General features: G+C 35.1%; 1 protein-coding gene across 9 annotated transcripts in view; it reads right to left on the minus strand.

Moving 5' to 3' along the window:
• The window catches only part of SLC4A7 (solute carrier family 4 member 7), a 104,278-nt gene that overhangs the window by 59,467 nt on the left and 24,960 nt on the right, over positions 1-19,851 (minus strand). For 5 of the 9 annotated variants that reach the window (XM_021678821.1, XM_021678825.1, XM_021678824.1 and 2 more), the window contains exons 1-3: positions 12,755-12,787; positions 5,844-5,925; positions 1,997-2,143 (exon numbers count right to left, since the gene is read on the minus strand). In XM_021678821.1, the coding sequence (XP_021534496.1) occupies positions 1,997-2,143; positions 5,844-5,925; positions 12,755-12,787 (262 nt within the window). Of the gene's footprint in view, positions 1-1,996; positions 2,144-5,843; positions 5,926-12,754; positions 12,788-19,851 lie in introns of those variants that run through there. The other 4 variants (XM_021678820.1, XM_021678817.1, XM_021678822.1 and 1 more) reach the window with 1 other exon arrangement.

The following is a 19,851-nucleotide window of genomic DNA, read 5'->3' on the forward strand; positions in this document are numbered from 1 at the left end:
TAAAATAAGAGGGAAAATTCATGTTATTCCATCATACCAGAAGCAAAAGTCCTATGTAATCTACATTTAGAGAGTGGGGACCAGAAAAAAGAGACATCATTCATAGCAATTTCTTGGATACATATTGGCAGTTAAAATCAAAATAAACCTACTTCAGTGGCATAAAACTTTTCTAAGAATAGTTATTCCATTAAAAAGTCACAAATATTTCCTCCACTAAATTCTTCAAACCACTACATTTAGACTTCACATGTCATACTGTAGCTTGAAACATCAAACCACCTATCCTAGTGACCATACTTAGTTTAGTAGATAGCATTCTATAAAAACATTATGTGCCCTTTTATTTACATCAATTGGGAAACATAATGATCTACTCAGAATAGCAGACAATATCCTAAATTGGATGGATGCATATTACAGAGGAGCAAAATAGTTCTAAATTACCTAATATCATCAAGTGATCCTTTCTGAAATTAGTACTGTTTTTTCCTTTGCTACCTACAGGACCTTTGTTAATTATGTGATCACTTAATATTGTACTAGGCCATCGTGTACTAGGCCATGTACTATCTCTTAGTACGGGCTTTTAAGAGACTCCCATCACATTTAGTCTAAGCTGAAGTGTCTCCCTCTACAAAATTAAAACAATACCCATCTTTTAAATAATGCAGAGAGGGATAAAGAAGATGAGGTATACATACAATGGGATATTGTTCAGCCATAAAAAGGAATGAGATCTTGCCATTGGCAATGACATGGATGGAGCTAGAGTATAATGCTAAGCAAAATAAGTCAGTGAGAGAAAAATAAATACCGTATGATTTCACTCATTTGTGGAATTTAAGAAACAAAACAAATGAGGAAAGGGAAAAAAAGAGTGAAAGACAAACCAAGAAACTGACTCTTAACTACAGAGAACAAACTGATGGTTACCAAAAGGGAAGTCGGTAGTGGATGGGTAATAGGTGATGGGGATTAAGGAGTGCATTCAGTGTGATGAGCACCAGGCATTGTATGGAACTGCTGAATCACTATATCATACACCTAAAACTAATATAACACTGTATGTTAAGTAACTGGAATTAAAATTAAAATTTTTAAAAATAAATAAAAAGTGCAGAGAGAATTAAATCAAAGAGCATATGTTAAGGGCTTGTGGAATGCTTAGCATAGAATTGGCACTTAATATATTACTATTTTCTTATGTTTATGTTGTAGCTCTATGACCCATAGGATTCTTTCCTCTTCGTCACAAAAACATTCCTTTAGCATAGCACACAAGTGCCTGTAAATACAGCTCATGTAACTTTGCTAGAATGCACACATTAGAACCCATGGTGTAGAGATAGCCATATAGGCCCATGATGTCCTAAAAAAAAATAATGATGCCTTATATGTCCACTAACTGCAATGTCCTAAGAGTCTTCCTCAGGCTGTACAGCTATTTTTTTTGGCTCTCACCATTCGCATGTCTCAGGGCCACTTAAATCAGTGCTATCAATATTTATTATCAGATAACATTCTCTTTCCCCTACAATATGCCTTTTTTCTTTCTGATTTCCTCTTTCTATGGGCACTTCTGTATTTCTCTGCTTTCAAACAAAAATCTGTCCTTTCACAGACAGTACTATCAAACCAGAGCACTTTTTTGCCCAGATAACCAAGGAGTTCAACTTAGTGGATAAAATTTTCTAGCCAAAAAATGTGTTTAAAAATGGAAAAAAAAATTAATCTCATCCAGGAGCCTGAAGATTCCAGGTAATTGTTCATTCCACATATAATGAAATATATAATAGAGAAAAAATATTATTACTTCAATTAGTATATTCCTTGGAGAAAAAATATTACTTCAATTAGTATATTTTTCAAGGTTCATAATGTGTCTAAATTATAGCAGACATAAAATTTAAGAAAGAAAATATTCTACTTTTTTAACAAGCCTTTTCAGGAAAGAATTCTAAGGTGCTAACAAAGAACTACTGTTTTCTCTTACCATAAGAAGGAGACTCCCGTCCATCTTCTTTATCTGATTCTTTATCTTTTCTTCTTCGGTGGTGATGTTTGTGTCCACGATGCCTATGACGCCGACGACTCTCTTTACTAAATGGGACGTGAACACCAATATAGACAGCTCGATGACCTAGCCAAAGGTTCAGAAACATTACTGATTTTCCAAAAAGGAAAGAATATACAAAAGTATACCAAATTTTACTTTGATAAGAAAGAATTATATTTAGGCTCATGTAATTAACAATGCTATTTCCTGTTCTTTTCTTTTATAGAACACTAAATAGAATGCTATGTCACGGGTTAATACCACTGACTGATAAAACAGGTTACTTATGTAAGCATTACTTTGGCAAGGCTAAAAAGGCATTTTGGGAAAGAAGAGCTTGGCCTTTCTGAAATCATACTACGTAGTCATAAATTTATTCCATCTTCATTTTGATGTCAACCCTAGCTAAGAGAGATCCTTAAGAGACATGTTTTAATGATAATTAAATATATTCATAAGCAGATATTTGTAAATATTTATTAATTACAGTTTTAGAAATCCCAAATCAGCAAGGTCCAAATTACTGAAAGCTCCATTAAATGTAAATGATCCAAATACTCCAATTAAAGGGCATAAACTGTCAGACTGGTTGGGGAAAGCAATACAATAAGGTTATCATATGCTTCTGGAATATTAAAAAGCTACTGCTGATGTTGCATGATTCTCAATTTGTATTGTGACCAACAAAATGGTTATGAAAGGCATTCTCTGCTTTTGTCCACTAAATAAAACTTAATCAAGGAACTAGAAAGCCTGCAGCACTATGTCAAATACTGAGGCATGAACTTGATTTCTTAAATAGTTTAAGTAATGTTCCTATCTAAGCTACGGGGAGTGAAAGGCGTGGTGGGCTACAAGTTTAACTATTTTGCAACTATGCAAAAGCCTCTGGCACGGAGCTCCTTTTTGCCCTTAGGTACTTTAAAAAGTAACATGCTGAAATATGAGTAGTTAATGGCATTCTTTTCCTAACAAATTCCATAAGATGGTCAGAAAATAAATACCTCAAGAGACTCAAGGTCTTCATCTTTAGATGAAATTTGAAAGTAGACTCAATCCTCATTTTTTGTGAATTCTTTATTTTCAAATTTGCCAACTTGCCAAAATTCAGTTGTAACCCCAAAATCAATACTCATGGCGATTCTGCAGTCATTTACAAATATCCAGGGCAGCAAAAAAATCTGAATTGCCCGAAACACACATACCCAGCTAAGTTTGAAAAAGGTGACACTCTTGATTTCTTGCTTCAGTTACCAACATAGTAATATCAATAAACTGAATAATTACATTTAAACTAAAAGAGAACTAGACCTATAGATATACAATGAACTAAAATTACTTGCTTTAACATCTTCCAATACCTAGCACTCTGCCTAGTATACAGTAGGCACTAGATTAAAAAAAAAAAACTATAGAAATTAAATACCAATTTTTTTTTTAATTTTACCAGAAAATCCCAAAATTAAAAATCAATTATATAGCATGGCAGGGGGGAGGATGATGGAAATGTTCTAGAATTAGAGTGGTGATGGTTGCACAACATAGTAAATATCCCTTAAAAAAATTAACTATACACTTTAAAATGATGAAGTTTATGTTAAATAAATTATATTTCAATAAGAAAACTAAAAAAATTAAAACAAAACTCAGTGATATTACTATTTAATTTTAGTGAAACTATCTTCTTCTAAATACTACAGAAAAGTGGAAATTAAAGAGGCAAATTCTCATCACTGTGCACTGGGAATTACAAAGTTGTACTCCAATTAGAACTAATGGGTTCTGGCACATAGCCCCAATGCACCAAAGTAAAAATAAATTATAGGAGTTTCCAATTTAGAAAGAATAAACAGGAATATGAAAGTCCAAGCCTTATTGTTTATTTAGCTTTTCTTATCAACCTTAGTGTTCTTTGTTATGATTTTTTTTCCTTTTTCTTTAACCTTTACGCTGTCAAAGAGCTATTCAGTCAAACTCTGAGATAAACGTAATCTTTCCCTCAAACCCAATACTGAAATTTAGATATGTACCATGTACACAAAGCTAAAGGCTCTGGGGTAACAAAGGGAAGCAAAAAAAACATACCCAATGCTGCTCTTCACGTTCTAGGTTGCACACATTTGAGAGGTAACATTATATGCTAAGTGATCTGAGTTGATGAAATTATTGCTAAACATTTTAACTTCCCTAGCACCTGGAATTCACAGAATCTAACCATAAGCTTCTAGATAACTGAGGTTCCTTTCAGAAGCCCTAGGAAGCCTAGATTTTTAAAGACAATTTTAAAAGACAGGGCTTTCTTCCATCTCACAAAGTAAATATGGAGAACACTTATTTGCCTCTTTCCATCTCCTTTTTAAAAGCAACAGATTACTGCTCCTATATGGTACCAGCTTTTACAGAAGGCTTTAACTTAAAAATGTAGTTCCCAAGAAGACCCCAAAGTCTATCAAAACATTTGCCATGAACATCACCCTAACCAAGTGTTCAAGGTTAAATCACTAATAATAAGTCACGCTGATATCACATGTCCTCAGAGAGGATACACTGAAAAGAGCACACAACCTCCGTGGTATGCTTCCCAAATATCCATAATCCCAGTCTGTTCATATGATAACATAAGCAAACCCAAACTTAAGAGACATTCTACAAAGTAACTAACCACTACCCTTCAAACATGTCAAGGTCATGAAAAACAAGGAAAGACTAAGAAACTGTCACAGAGGAGACTAAGGAGATTAGACAACTAAATGTACTATTGGATCTCGAACTGTTCAACTGGATCCTGGAACATAACACAGACATCAGTAGAAAACCGGTGAAATCTGAACAAAATTTAATCTAGTTAATACAACTGTATTGATGTTAATTTCTTCATTTTCGTTAACTTATGATGGTTATGTAAAATGTTAAAATTTTAAAAAGCTGCGTGAAGGATAACAGGAACACTCTGTGTACTATCTTTGCAACTCTTCTGTAAATCAAAAATTATTTCAATCAGAAGAAAAAAAAAAGGAGAGAAGAAACCATTTGCCAGGACTTCTTCCTCGTAGACTGATATATAATTCACCTGCTCCACAATTCTATGCTGAGGTATCATAGCACTTGAAAAGGCTGATGTAACTTACCTATAAAATGAACATTTATATGACTAGTAATAACTGTGGCTTATTAGTCTGGCATTCTGAAATGCTAAAAACATATTACCTAGCCTGCTAGAAATGAAAAAAATAAAAGAATCAACTGACTTTTTAACTTTGGTATTTTAATTTCCAAGGTAAGTAATGGCAATCACCAACGAAATCTGAAAAGCATAGATTCTAGGAGCACCTGGTTGGCTCAGTCAGTTAAGCATCCAACTCTTGATTTCAGCTCAGGTCATGATCTCAGCGTCATGAGATTGAGCCCTACGTCAAGCTCCACACTGAGCATGAAGCCTCCTTGAGATTCTCCCTCTCCCTCTGCCCCATGCCCCCCTCCCTGCTCATGCTCTCTCTCTCCAAAAAAAAAAAAAAAAAAAAAAACACAGATTCTAAAATCTTTGTTATATCAATACTTTCAACAAAGAGAAATCAAGGAATATTGTAACTGCAGATATGAGTATGGTGACATGGGTGTTGCTATATTATTCCTTAAACTATATTTAGAAAAGTGTTAAACGTTCTTTCAAATGTATGCTCTACCTCATAACAACAAAATGTTTCCACAAACAGCAGGTAAAATTTAAAGCACACTAACAAACTTTCATCAGTAATTTATCCTGTTAAGCGTAAGTTAAACTTACTTTCTAGTTCTTCTTTTTCAAACTTTGTGTTCACAGTTGAGCTGGTTTTGCCAAGATCCACAACAGCTTCTTCATCAGGACCCTAAAAAGAAATTATTCTCATTTACTCATGACATCAAATATATACTAAGAACCTACTAATAGGGGCATTATTTGAAATAGTCAAAAAATAAGTAACAGATTGCCTTCCTCTCAAAGAAGCTAACTATAAGCTAACTAATTATTGCTAACTGCATTCTTTTTTAAAGTAGGCTTATGGGCTTTTTTTAATCCACAAAAGACTATTCAAAAATTTCATGGTAGGAACTGAGGTGACAATTTTTAATTGGTCTTCTATGGAAGTTACTAAATAATTGGTACATGTATTCACTACAACAGAAAGACAATCCAGATGACAATTAGAGAAAATCAGGGGTGAAGGAGACCCTTACATATGAATATGGAATGCTTTTTTGGTTGTTCTTTGCTCTTAGGTCCCCTAATTAAAAGGAAACACTTAATTCAGCTATACTGGATTGTATTATGGTTCCACATAAAATGGTCAAAAATTAAACATGTAGTATCACTTCCACTCGTAAATTAACCAAGAGCCAATCAAAGTTATAAGAACTTTTATTTCTACAAAGGAAAAGCCACGGCAAAATTTAACCTTTAAGGAGGTTCTAACTTTGAGTTGTCTAAGTCTACCTTCATAATTTTGTTCCCGTCTCCAGCTCAACAAAAAGAAACATATTTTTGTAAAATACTGCATAGACTATTTTTTTTTTCCAAAGATTTTATTTATTTATTTGACAGAGAGAGGTAGAGGCACAGCGAGAGAAGGAACACAAGCAGGGGGAGTAGGAAAGAGAGAAGCAGGCTTCCCACCGAGCAGGGAGCCCAATGCGGGGCTCGATCCCAGGACCCCGAGATCATGACCGGAGCCGAAGGCAGTCGCCTAACCAACTGAGCCACCCAGGAGCCCCTGCATAGACTATTTTTAAAAGAATAAAATTTTAGCTTTACCTTCCCTTCCCAACTTCTAACTTAACTTTGAAAGGAATAGTAGTATGCTCAAGATTCTGTGGCACAGATATAAACAGATGAGCAAATTCCTTCCCTCAAAAAGGCTTCAATTTGAGCTGTAGCCCATTCTGAGCCCTCGCCCAGCATGGGTCAGCTATAGCTGTACAAGGAAACCTCGCCAACCTTCACCATTGTTAGGAGGCCTTGCACTTTGTCCAATACAACTACCACAACGTGTCTCAACAGGTGCACCCTGATTGGGTGGGCAAAGAAGACATCACCACTTCCAATTCCTCAGGAAAGTCTATTCCATTCTAAGACTAGAGAACAGTGTACAATGATCAGGCAACAGTGAACAAGGACTCTGCCATGTTCAACGAAGCCAGGGACTGGGGAGACATACTGGAGAAGACATTCAAGAGTTTGGAAAGATATACAGAGGTTCTGAGAAGAGCTGGCAATATTAAACAAGCCTATCTAACTTCAAGAGTGACACAGATCAGCTCACACAGTCTATGCTGTATGTGCAGTATGCTGAAGAACCCAGGATATGGAAGCTCATGCAGCAAATCAATCACACCAGAGAGGTCCTATCCTATAATGCTTTTGTCAAAGAATCAATGCAAAAGATTAATGCAAGGAAAAGGATGGCCCAGGAAGAGGCTAAAGATCTAGAAATGACCTGGAAGGAGCTGGGGGACTTGATGAAGAAAGAGGTGGATAACCTGAAACCGGTGTTGAAAGCAGGCAAAGGATGAGCAACAGGAAATGGACAATGTTCTGGCTCAGATGGAATCAAAGTACTACAAACCTTCCAAAGGAGGAAAGGAAAGAGCTTTCAAAAAAGAAAATAAATAATCTAATTCAATCTCTTTGAAGGTCCTTATGCTATAACTGGTACTTTTGCAGGCAACAGAGACAACTGGAGATAAGAGAATTAAATAATAAAATTATAATAACATTAATTACAACATTAATACCCCACTATTATTTTTCTAGAATACAGTCACATTTTTTATCTATCTAATTATAGTACTTTTCAAATTTTGCAAGACACATTTTTAGCCATTCCCATTTTATGGCTGGTCTTATGGTCCAGGATCTCCTCTAACACTTAGAACAATAAACCAGACAGAACACAGCTTCTAACCAATTTCAATGTCCAAGCATAAACTGGAAGACTATTTAAGAAAGGACCAAACAGGAGGTTGGTGAAGATGCTCTATTAACGTCTCCTCCCAACTTTTGATCTACAATATCATACGTTTGTGTATAGCTTTTGTCAATGTATACAAAGTAGATTCATATACAAATGTGCCTTGCTATCCAAATTCTGTGTCTAAATTCTCCAACCTTTAAATTCAGGAACTGAATCAATTTGATTACCTTTTTGTACAAATCCCCTGCTATCCAAACTCTATTTACTTCCCAAAATTCAGAACCAGACACAATACATTAAGGCAATGCAGATCTCTTGACATCCAAATTTACTTTCTGAAGGTTAGATATCCAAATATTTAATCCAATAGAGTTGAGTATTAAGAAGTTGTTGTAGGGCGCCTGGGTGGCTCAGTCGTTAAGCGTCTGCCTTCAGCTCAGGTCATGGTCCCAGGGTCCTGGGATCAAGTCCCACATCGGGCTCCCTGCTCGACGGAGGGCCTGCTTCTCCCTCTCCCACTCCCCCTGCTTGTGTTCCTGCTCTCGCTATGTCTCTCTCTGTCAAATAAATAAATAAAAATCTTAAAAAAAAAAAAAAAAAGTTGTTGTATAGAACTTTGAAGGATTGGTGTTCAATTTAATATAGAAAATGCCGAGAAGTCAAATGACTTGCTAAGGCTCCATATCTACGAGTGGGAAACAGACTGTGTATTTTCATATAAAGGACTAAGAAAGACGAGTGACAACAGTATGGGTGGTTCATCAAACTGCCTCACAACAATCAAACGCCAATAGTAATGAGGAAAGGCTAAAGTAGGAAACACAAAAATATACACGTAGACCCCCACACACACACACACACAAAAAAAACCACAAGAAAGTAAAATTAGGGCGCCTGGGTGGCTCAGTTGGTTAAGCGACTGCCTTTGGCTCAGGTCATGATCCTGGTGTCCCGGGATCGAGTCCCGCATCAGGCTCCCTGCTTGGCAGGGAGTCTGCTTCTCCCTCTGACTCTCCCCCCTCTCATGTGCTCTCTCTCTCTCATTCTGTCTCAAATAAATAAATAAAATCTTTAAAAAAAAAAAAAGAAAGAAAGTAAAATTAGTAAGCATGTCATACTCTAAAACCTTTAGCTCTCCTCCAGTGATTTCAGGCACAGGTACGAGACAAGCAGTCTCCTACAAGACGATTATCCCAAGAGGTAGCATACTGTATATTCTAAAAGGAATTAACTGCTCCCATTCTAAACTTTCATTAGCAGGAATGCTCGCTAAGATAGGAAGCAAAACAATACATTTTTCTCTTACCCCTAACCAAAAAAAACCCTTTTATTTCTACAGATATATTTACATGTTTAGATGTACTAACAACACTATTAGCTAACACTCAAAAACAGCTTAAGCTGGACATCTAAACATCTACCATACAAAAACACTCCTAAAATGTGCAAAAAGTGGCATGCCGAAAAAAGGCTGTCCACCAGCACATCCTCTCATGGCCCACCCAGCTTGCTCCCATTGAATCGTGTTCGTGAAGCTTTAAGTAATTCACTTAACTTAAAGCCAAGTAGACTATTATTTTACTGTGACTGACTAGGTTTTCAATAAGAATGTTCTCACGTGTAACTGGTAGAACAAACTAAAGTTCAAATTTTAAGAGTACAAGAAACTTACAGGATTAGCACTGTAAAGAAGGGGGGAAGCATCAGCATTTCTCCCTTCTCTTAAAAACTTTTTGTAGCTTTTCAACAACTGTGAAACATTAATCAAAAAGGCGATCTGCTATAAATGCAAACATTAAGTAGGCCATACAAATTGGTCATCCTGACATATTACAAGTAATTCAACAAAGTCTGCAGGTTGCATATGACTATATATTGAAAATCCCTTAGACAAAGCCATCGATGTTTCAAGGGGACAATTCATTTCTGAAACAAACATATTGCGCTTTAAATCCTATCATTTTAGAATAATGCCTCAGTCCATATTTCTAAATATAGAGGATGTTTATATACTATATAAAGTACATTTGTGTTCTTTAAAGTATATACAAAAAATGTATTACACAGTAATAAATATTTAGAAGGTTAACCTTCAAACTAACACTGTCTCACATTGATGATTAGGAAAGCAATAACACAGAAACAATCAAAATACTGTTTATTTTTTTTTTTGTTACAACAAACACATTTAACTTTAGTAATTTAAAAAGAATAAATTCAAATTTCAATCTGTTAATGTCAGTTATTTTTATATTTGCATCTACAAAAACTTCATTTTTTAACTCCAAGAATATAGTGGAAAACTAAAAATAGTCAGCAAAGAACAACCCCTGACATCAAAATCTTTTCATTCTTAACATCAAATGAGTGATGTAAGCCAATGCCTATAAAGCCTTCCTAAAATGAAATAATGCCAAGGCACTGAGAAAATTCAAATACATGGAAGAATAAAAAAGCACCCAAAGTATGTCAGTATAAGACTGACTCACTCTAATCTTAAAATTATTTGCCTTGGTTTCAATTTTCTGTTCCGTTTCTACTTATAAAATAAGGTTACTAATCAGATTATAAGTGCTCCATAACAAAGAAGACAACAAAAAATGAGCCATATAAGATCATAAAGAAAGTTTAAATTCTCTGTGTATGAAATGACACATGTACAAGGTTATTTATTACAGCTTATAACAGGAAAAGACTGGACACAATCCAAAAGTCCCTTAATAGAGGAATGGCTATGCCAATGGAATACCAAGTTATGGACAAATGGAAAGCCTCATCAGGCTTCTACTTGAAACTACAAATCACAAATATTTATTGTATTATTTCTATGGGGAGACACAATCATTCCAAGTTCCAAATCAGTACACACACACACCAAAAAACACGTATGAATCACTTATTTCAGGATTATCAAATAGTATATGGTTACTGAAATAAGGTCCAGTAGGTGCTCTGTCAAGATTCCGCATCTCCAGTCAGCATGAGGTTATCATTACTTGGGTTCCATTGCAGTTTTCTAGTGAAAACCAACAGGAGACAGCCAGAAAATCCCTCAGCATATGGTCAGTTTGCCTCTTCTTCCCCTGGATAATACCCTTGTTCCCCATAAATCCAATAGTTCATGAAAGAAGTTTCATTCCCTTAAAGGACTAGGAATTAAGGAAGTCATCCATTCTTTCAACAAATACTTACTGAGTACATACTATATGCCAAGCATTATTCAGGTACCAGGGATAGATCAGTGAATGAAAAACTGTAATACAATCAAATTTCCAGCTTAACAGTTAATTTACAGCTAAATGGCTCCCCATGATAAAAAAAATCTGGAGGTAAATGAATTCTCTTTTCCATTCCTAATCTCAATGAATGAGACCTCACAGACTCATAGGTATCAACAGGCTTTACTTTTTCAGTTCAATGTCCAGATTTTATATATACATTACACACACACACACATACACACACACACACACAAAGCTTAAGTGACATAAGATTATACTGTGAGCTGGTGAAAGAACTGAAATTAAAAGCCAGGTCTCTATAGAGTCCCAGTTACATGGGTTCTTTACCCACAAGACAACAGTCCAAGGTCACTATAATATATGCTGAGAACACACAGTACTTTCTTTACCGCATCTGTTAAAACTTATAATCACATATTTATGTAACTACTACTTTGATATTCTTTACATACTTATTTATATAACTACTTCTTTAACCTCTTTCTACTATCTTCCAGTAGAACAATAAGTTCCAAGAAGAGGGGAATCATGTCTGTTTTGCTCACCAGTATATCCTAAGCACCAAGCAGGATTCTTGGTAAGCTCTCTAATACTGGAATGTTGAGTATGTTTCAAAGGACAAGACTACTCAGCTAAAAATCTACCCTGGATTCACTTAAAGACTCCTTATGAACACAATTAAAGCTCAAACATAAAAAGGTACTCAGTATTTTGAAAATGTAGTAAATCAGTTTATAAACAAAAAAGCCCATCAACACATGATAAAACCAAAATTCAATTCACAAGCGGGAATTCCCAGCAAAATCAAACTATCTGAAACAGACTTTATAACTACGTTAACACATTTTACTAATTCTTCCCATAAGTCATTCTTCCACCTGAGACAGCAAAATCTGTGATGTGTATTTTCTTGGCCAAAAGACCAAAACTCAAACTTTAACATGTCAAAGGCGTAATTTTAAGGAAAAAAAGAATGTTAAAAGATTATTTAACAATATATTCATAAATCTAGTCATACCCTTTTTGGACACTTGAGGTTTACAAAATCTGTTATAAAACAGCATAAGAAGATCCCTATCACAAATTAATTTCTTCATTACATAAGACATATGGCCACAGCCCAAAAGTAACACCTCCAATAAATTATGATTATAAGCACAAAGAGTTATCAAATATTTCAGTTTATATTCAAAACATACTTAACCATTAAAGACAAAGTGACTTCTTTCCTAATATCTTGGCCAAACGGAATTTTTAAAGGCTTCATTCAAGTAATATTAATCAAAAAACCTAATTTTATAGAATAATAAAGATGTTACAAACATTGCTAACTTTACACAAGGATTTACTCTTTTCAGCATATGACTTCCACAGCCAAGGACACAGAGGATGATACTATTCTAAGCCAGTGCTAATAAGCCTGACATTTCTTCAAGCTTCACTAGTAAACTGAAAAAGTCAAATCTGTTTGTAAATAAAACACAAGATCACAACCAGGTACATACAGGTAACTTCTTCTCCAGGCGAAATCTTTCCATGGTAATATGTAAATGCCTTGTGTTTGACAATGTAATGCAGTTAAGTCCCTTGAAGATTCCAGGGACAGTGAGTACATATCTGATTTAGGTCACTGTGCTTTGCACAGATGAACTCTCCTAAGTTGCTTTTATGGTACAGCCAATCACGGTCTTCTAAGTTACCTAATCTTCCAAGCTAATAACTACAACTTATACAGGGTCACAGCAAAAGAGACTGGGAGCATAATACACACATTTAGTAGTAACAGAACATACCAAAAGAGAAGTAGTAATAGAAAATATCAAAAGAGAAATGTAGCTACCAGTTTTCAACTGAAACTCTGTAACAGTAGTTCAAAAGAGAGCATACTCTAAGGATATATGGGGATGGCTACATGAGGGAGAAACAATAGATAGATAGATCTTAGAGAATAGTGAGAGTAGAAAGAGGGAACTTAGGGCGCCTGGGTGGCTCAGTTGGTTAAGCGACTGCCTTCGGCTCAGGTCACGATCCTGGAGTCCCGGGATCGAGTCCCGCATCGGGCTCCCTGCTCGGCAGGGAATCTGCTTCTCCCTCTCCCACTCCCCGTTTGTGTTCCCTCTCTCGTTGTGTCTTTCTCTGTCAAATAAATAAATAAAATCTTTAAAAAAAAAAAAAAAGAAAGCGGGAACTTAGAGAATAAACTACCAACAACATAGTTGGTTAAATCTAGCCCTTTCACTTAATTTCAGGAAGACCCAAAGATGTTTTCATCTGAAGAAAGTTTTGCCTTTTTATCATTACTCTAATATTTATACCAACTTATCACAACTATATTAATAACAAGATTAATAAATCACATTATGGTTTACAATTATTTTAACCAAAAGTATTCATACAGATAACAGCTAAAAGAGCAAAAAGAAAATGAGAAGCACTCCTCCAACTTTACAGACTCAAGATCTCTTTAAAAATTATGGAAGACTGGGTGCCTGGGTGGCTCAGTTGGTTAAGCAACTGCCTTCGGCTCAGGTCATGATCCTGGAGTCCCAGGATCAAGTCCCGCATCGGGCTCCCTGCTCAGCAGGGAGTCTGCTTCTCCCTCTGACCCTCCCCCCTCTCATGTGCTCTCTCTCTCTCTCTCAAATAAATAAATAAAATCTTTAAAAAAAAAAATTATGGAAGACTTCAAAGGGTCTTTGTTTATACAAGTTTAACATCTATATTTACTATATTGGGAGTAAAACTGAAAAAACTTTAAAACACTTAAATTCAACTTAAAATAAAATCATTACATGTTAACAAATAGCATTTTAATAAAAAATAATCCTTTTCAAAAATAAAAAATTTAGTGAGAAAAAAGACTTTTACATTTTTGCACATCTCTAACACCTGACTTAATAGAAGACAACTAGATTTTCATATCTACTTCTCTAATCAAGGATATGATTTGGTTGAATTATATAAAAAATTCCTGATCCACACAATACTCTGTTGGAAAAGGGAGGAATGTTTTAATACCTTTTCAGGTAACTGTGGATATTCTTCTTTGATAGTTTACCAAATTCAAAAAGTAGTCATTTTTTTTTAAATCTTTATTTATTTATTTTTTAAGTAAGTTCTACACCCAAGGTAGAGATCAGGACCCTGAAATCAAGAGTCGCATGCTCTACCAACTGAGCCAGCCAGGCACCCCAAAAAGTAGTTATTTCTTAAAGGTCAGTTTGCAAGTTAGAATCTAAAACCATTTCAAATGAATGCTTTTGTACGTGTATACTGAAATCCACTGGTCTACCATGCACTTTGAATGGCTCTCTCACCTATTTGTAAAATATGTGTTCACTGGGTTCTAGAACTTTTCCAAACTTCACATTTCATTATACGATATAAAAAAAATGCATTTGTTAGTATCATCAATAATCTCATCAGAGTAGTTCAAGTACTGAGAAAATGACAAAGTCAGTCTGGCAGATCACAAGTTTTCCAAATTTCTTGTTTTACCATGAAAGCTAGATTTATTATCATTGGTAACAAATACTACCAGTTGTTTTTCTTGAAGTGGTAGGTTCACTTCATTTCTTTCTTAGGAAATATCTGCCAAATGTCAAGTCTGAATAATCACAGTTTAGTCTGCAGTTACTTTCAAGTAAAAAAGCAGCTAGCTTCAGCTCATAATTCAAGTAATCACACCAGTGCTTTTACTCCAGACAATTACTGGTACTTCAGTATGTAACAGAAGTGTTTTCATGCATACTGCCTATTTTGTCATTCAGAATATTAAAGCCATGTGCACTCAAAGACTGAGATTTACTAAAACAGTTTTTACTTCTTCATCAAGGACATTCATAAGTGAAAATGTTTCATTTTTTAAACTGAGAACACCTACCAGGGCTGTTTGGTGCCTCTGCCTTGTTTTGAGCTAGGGGACCAGCAGTTTTACTCATCATTGCTTCTGTACCCTCAGTACAAATTCCACAACTGTGGAAAAGGCAAATAATGTCTTAGCATTATTATAAAAATAGTTTTGACCTTACAGATCCCCTGATCTCAGGGACTGGCAGAGGTCGAGGGATAGCACTTTTAGAACTACTGTAAAAGGCTGTATGTTGAAAATACAGAATTAAGAAGTTCTGGGTGAGGGGTGCCTGGCTGGCTCAGTCAGTGGAGCATATGACTCTTGATCTTGGTGTTGTGAGTTTAAGCCCCACATTGGGCACAGAGCTCACTTAACTAATTAATTAATTAATTAAATAGTTGTGGGTGGATTATATTCTTTTTAGTTTCTCTATGATATTGTTTGTTCAACAAACATTTTTAAGAATGAAGACTAAAAAGTATCATTCTATTATTCTGGGTTTCTAGAAAATAAAAATACTTAACTGACCACCTATTATGCGCTAAAACTATGCTAAACATGATGATATATACGCATTATTATATAGTACATTTAACCTTCAGGTATTTCATTTAATCCTCTCAACTCTAACTAAAGCTCAAAGAAGTTAAATTACTTCACCAAAGTCACAGATCTAGTAAGCAGTAGGTTTAGGATTCAAACCTAGTCTTTTTCAGTCCATGCTTCTTCCTCTACTCTAATGGTATATAAAGAAATTTAAGAAAAAAAAATTCCAACTATAGATGATTAAAACAAAATTCTAACTGAACACGAACGAATAAAATAAAATGTCTACCAAATTCACATAAAATGTAATCTTAATTTAGGGTGCCTGGGCGGCTCAGTTGGTTAAGTGTCTGCCTTTGGCTCAGGTCATGATCTCAGGGTCCTGGGCTCCCTGCTCAGTGGGGAGTCTGCTTCTCCCTCTGCCCTTCCCCAAGCTCATGTGTGCATACTCTCTCTCAAATAAATAAATAAAATCCTTTTAAAAAATTTAAATGTTAGTCAACAATTTTTAAAAATTTCAATACATCACACCCAAAATGAAAAGTGTCTGCAATCAGGTTCAATAGCAATTCCTACAATAACCTCTTGAAATTTACCTCCTGTAGAAAATCTTGGTACCTCCGCACTAGTATTTAAGAGCTTAACATCCTGGTCAGCCATAGGTCTCCAGCCTGGATTATAAAAACCCTGAGCATAGGGATTTAGGTAGAAGGAAGGTGGGAAAAGGGGGTCGGGGGACAGGGGAGAGGAAAGGAAGGTTGAGAGGACCCAGGGAGGAAAGAAGGAATTAGGTACATACAAATTTTTCATTTCCCAAATTGCAAAACAAAATTAACTCTTCATCAAATTACAAAAGATCCATTTCTCCAACATGTTACCTGTTGTGACAGTATCCTGGGCACTACTAAAACCAATATTCAGATTAAACTTTAAATATCAAGTTCACAGATTATATAGAAAGGTAAAGTAAGTTTTATTCTACCATTCTCTTGATAAAATAAAAAGATATTAACTCAACATATAAGCTCCAGGATTTTAATCTGGCTATTTCTTTAAAGATTTTTCAGCAATCCTTATTTTTAAGGCGATCTATTGAGGTACGATCAACACGCAGAAAGTTATATGTATGTAATACATGCAACTCGATGAGTTTGAGGATACACACTCATAACCATCACCACCATCAAGGCCACAGACATCTGTCACCTCCCAGAGTTTCCTCCCACCCCCCCTTATACTGATTGAGTGGGGGGGGGGGGGGTGTGGTAAGAAACTGGACTTAAGCTGTCAAAAAACCTTTAAGTATATAATATAGTATTGTTAGCTGTAGGCACTATGCTGTGTAACACATCACTAGAACTTAATTACTTTGTGTATCTGAAAGTTTGTACCCTCTGCCCATCACCCCCCCTCACTTCCTCCTACCTACAGCCCCTGGCACCCATCCATTCCACTCTCTGCTTCTGATATAAGTGAGATCATACTGTATTTGTTATTCTGTATCTGGCTTATTTCATTTAGCCATACATTTACATGAATCAAAACAGTTTCCTTTATTCCCTTGTTCTCTCTGCCCCATTTTCAACCTTTTCTCCATTTCTGTAATGCAAATAGAAGTATGTATATATTACCAAAAAAGGTAGCCACATTACAACTCACTGTTATATACATAACTTGATTTGTTCCAAATAAAAAATATATCCTAAAGATTTTTCTCTATTACTACATGGCAACTTCATTTGGAAATAAATTAAATAAACCTGTACATGGTAGAAGAAATCAAGACTTACACAAGGCTCCCCAAATAAGCACTCCTTCCATACAATGTCCACTCACCAGACAGAACTACATTGTTTTTGTCTTATAACTGTTCTTGGTAGCTAGTTGTCATCATAACTTTAAATAATACATCATTTTAGGCAGTATCTGCTTGCTTTACAAAAAGAAAAATAAGGATTTTCCACACACTACCCCCGACACACACACACACACACCTTTTTCACTTACATTCTCCTTTCCATATCTCAGTTTTGAATTAGATTTTTATTTTTATATCAATTTATTTTATATCAGTTACATTCTGTTCCATATTTATAATGAAGCCTTCTAAGTAAGCTTTGTCCTCTGGTTAATCCCAAAATCTTAAAATCCATGTTAAAAAAACATTTGGAGTACTAGGATTACTTAAACACTACTTATCTAGTTCAGAATCAAGATTTATGATTGGACTAGAAATGTCACTAAGAAATTAGTCACTAATTAGAAAATGTCACTAAGCCCCTGCTGCTCAGGTCACTCAATTACAGTCAAGTAAATCTCTTTCAATGTTAACTTAAGTATAATGAGAATACAAAGAACTTGCCCAAAAATGATAAATTATTTACTAGATACCAAGAGCAAACATATTAAAATGCAAAATACTGAAGATTCCACTATCTCTAAGATAATCTATTCCCAATAAAATCATGGAAAAAAAAGGGGGGTGGGGGACATTTTGCCTAACAAACATTCCAATATACTAAAAAACTATGATAAGCAAAATAGTATGGTACCAACACAGAAACAATAACTAAATATTTTGTAAGACAAAACAGAGTCAAGAAACTGAAAGTAATTCATTTATTAAATGAAAAGACTTCTTTGGTTTTCCAGTTTGATGAAACAAAGTTGTCGACATCAAACCACAGGTAAAAAAAAAAATTCTAGATGGATTAAAGATACTTAGAAGGGTAATATCTAAAATTTAAAATAGTATTTTGTATTATTGGAGTGGGGATATATTCTTAGTCAAGATGAGAAATACAGAAGCCATAAAGAAAAAGACTGATACAGATTTATTTTACTCTACTAAAAACAAGTATTTCTCTAGAGCAAAGAACATCATAAAGAGATAAGGTAGAACATAAGGAAATATAGGCAGAATGATGGACATGGTATTAAATATCTATACTATAAGAAACTCTTGATTTAAAAAGGAAGTAAAAGGAATGGAAAAATGGACCAAAAATATGAACCAAGTAACTCCCTTAAGAGAAAATACAAATGACCAATAACCATATGATAAGGTGAATACTCTCACTAGAGGTTCAGCAAATTTTACTCATCAGATTAGCAAAAAGAAAAAAAATTAACATCTAAACTGATAAAGAAAGGGAGACACAGACACTCTCGTAATTCCCAGTGGGTATATAAATTTCTCAAAACTTTTTTGAGCATAGCTAGCAAGAATCCATTTTTTTAATCTTTAAGGATATTCTTCGTGCAGCAGTATCACTCCTGAGTATCTACTCCAGAAATAAAAGCACCAAAATACAAAGATAAGGTCAAGCATGCTTACTATTCAAACTGGCAAAAACAGAAAACCACCTGAAAGTAAATAAAAAGGAACAGCTAATTACCATTACATATTAGTAAGACACAAAGAATGAGACAAAACCTGAATGTTCTACTCAACAGATACCAGTTAATATATTAAGAAAAAAGCAAATTGTAGAATTATGTTTAATATGATCACATTTTTATGTTTTACAAAGGATAAAACATATTTGTGAGTAATTATTTCTATGAACATGAAGTATAGGAGGATGATATATTGGTTGGTCTGTTTCAACAAAGATCACGCTTCTCTAAAGATGTTAAGTATCTATTAATTCAACATATAGTATAAGATTTAATATCAAAGATAATCATTAAAAAGTCACTGAAAGTGAAAAATTATCATTTTAGTCAATTCTTCAAAACTGTGATCAATTCCAAGGCACCTGGGTGGCTCAGCCCGTTAAGCATCCAAATCTTGGTTTCAGCTCAGGGTATGATCTCCCTGTTGTGGGACTGAGCCCCACATCAGGCTTTGTGCTCAGTGAGGAGTCTGCTTCAGATCCCCTATCCCTCCCACCCTCTCACACTCTCTCTCCCTCTCAAATAAAAAAAAAAAAAACTGTGATCAATTCACGTTTTAATAGATACAACTTTTTTTTTTTAAGATTTTTAAATTTTTATTTATTTGACAGAGAGAGATAGCGAGAAAGGGAACACAAGCAGGGGGAGTGGGACAGGGAGAAGCAGGCTTCCCACAGAGCAGACAGCCCAATGCGGGGCTCGATCCCAGGACCCGGGATCATATCTTGAGCCCAACGCAGACGTTTAATGACTAAGCCACCCAGCCGCCCCTTAATAGATACAACTTTGATAACAAGGCAAGTA

Source organism: Neomonachus schauinslandi, chromosome 1 (assembly GCF_002201575.2).
Source record: "Neomonachus schauinslandi chromosome 1, ASM220157v2, whole genome shotgun sequence".
Lineage (NCBI taxonomy): Eukaryota > Metazoa > Chordata > Mammalia > Carnivora > Phocidae > Neomonachus > Neomonachus schauinslandi.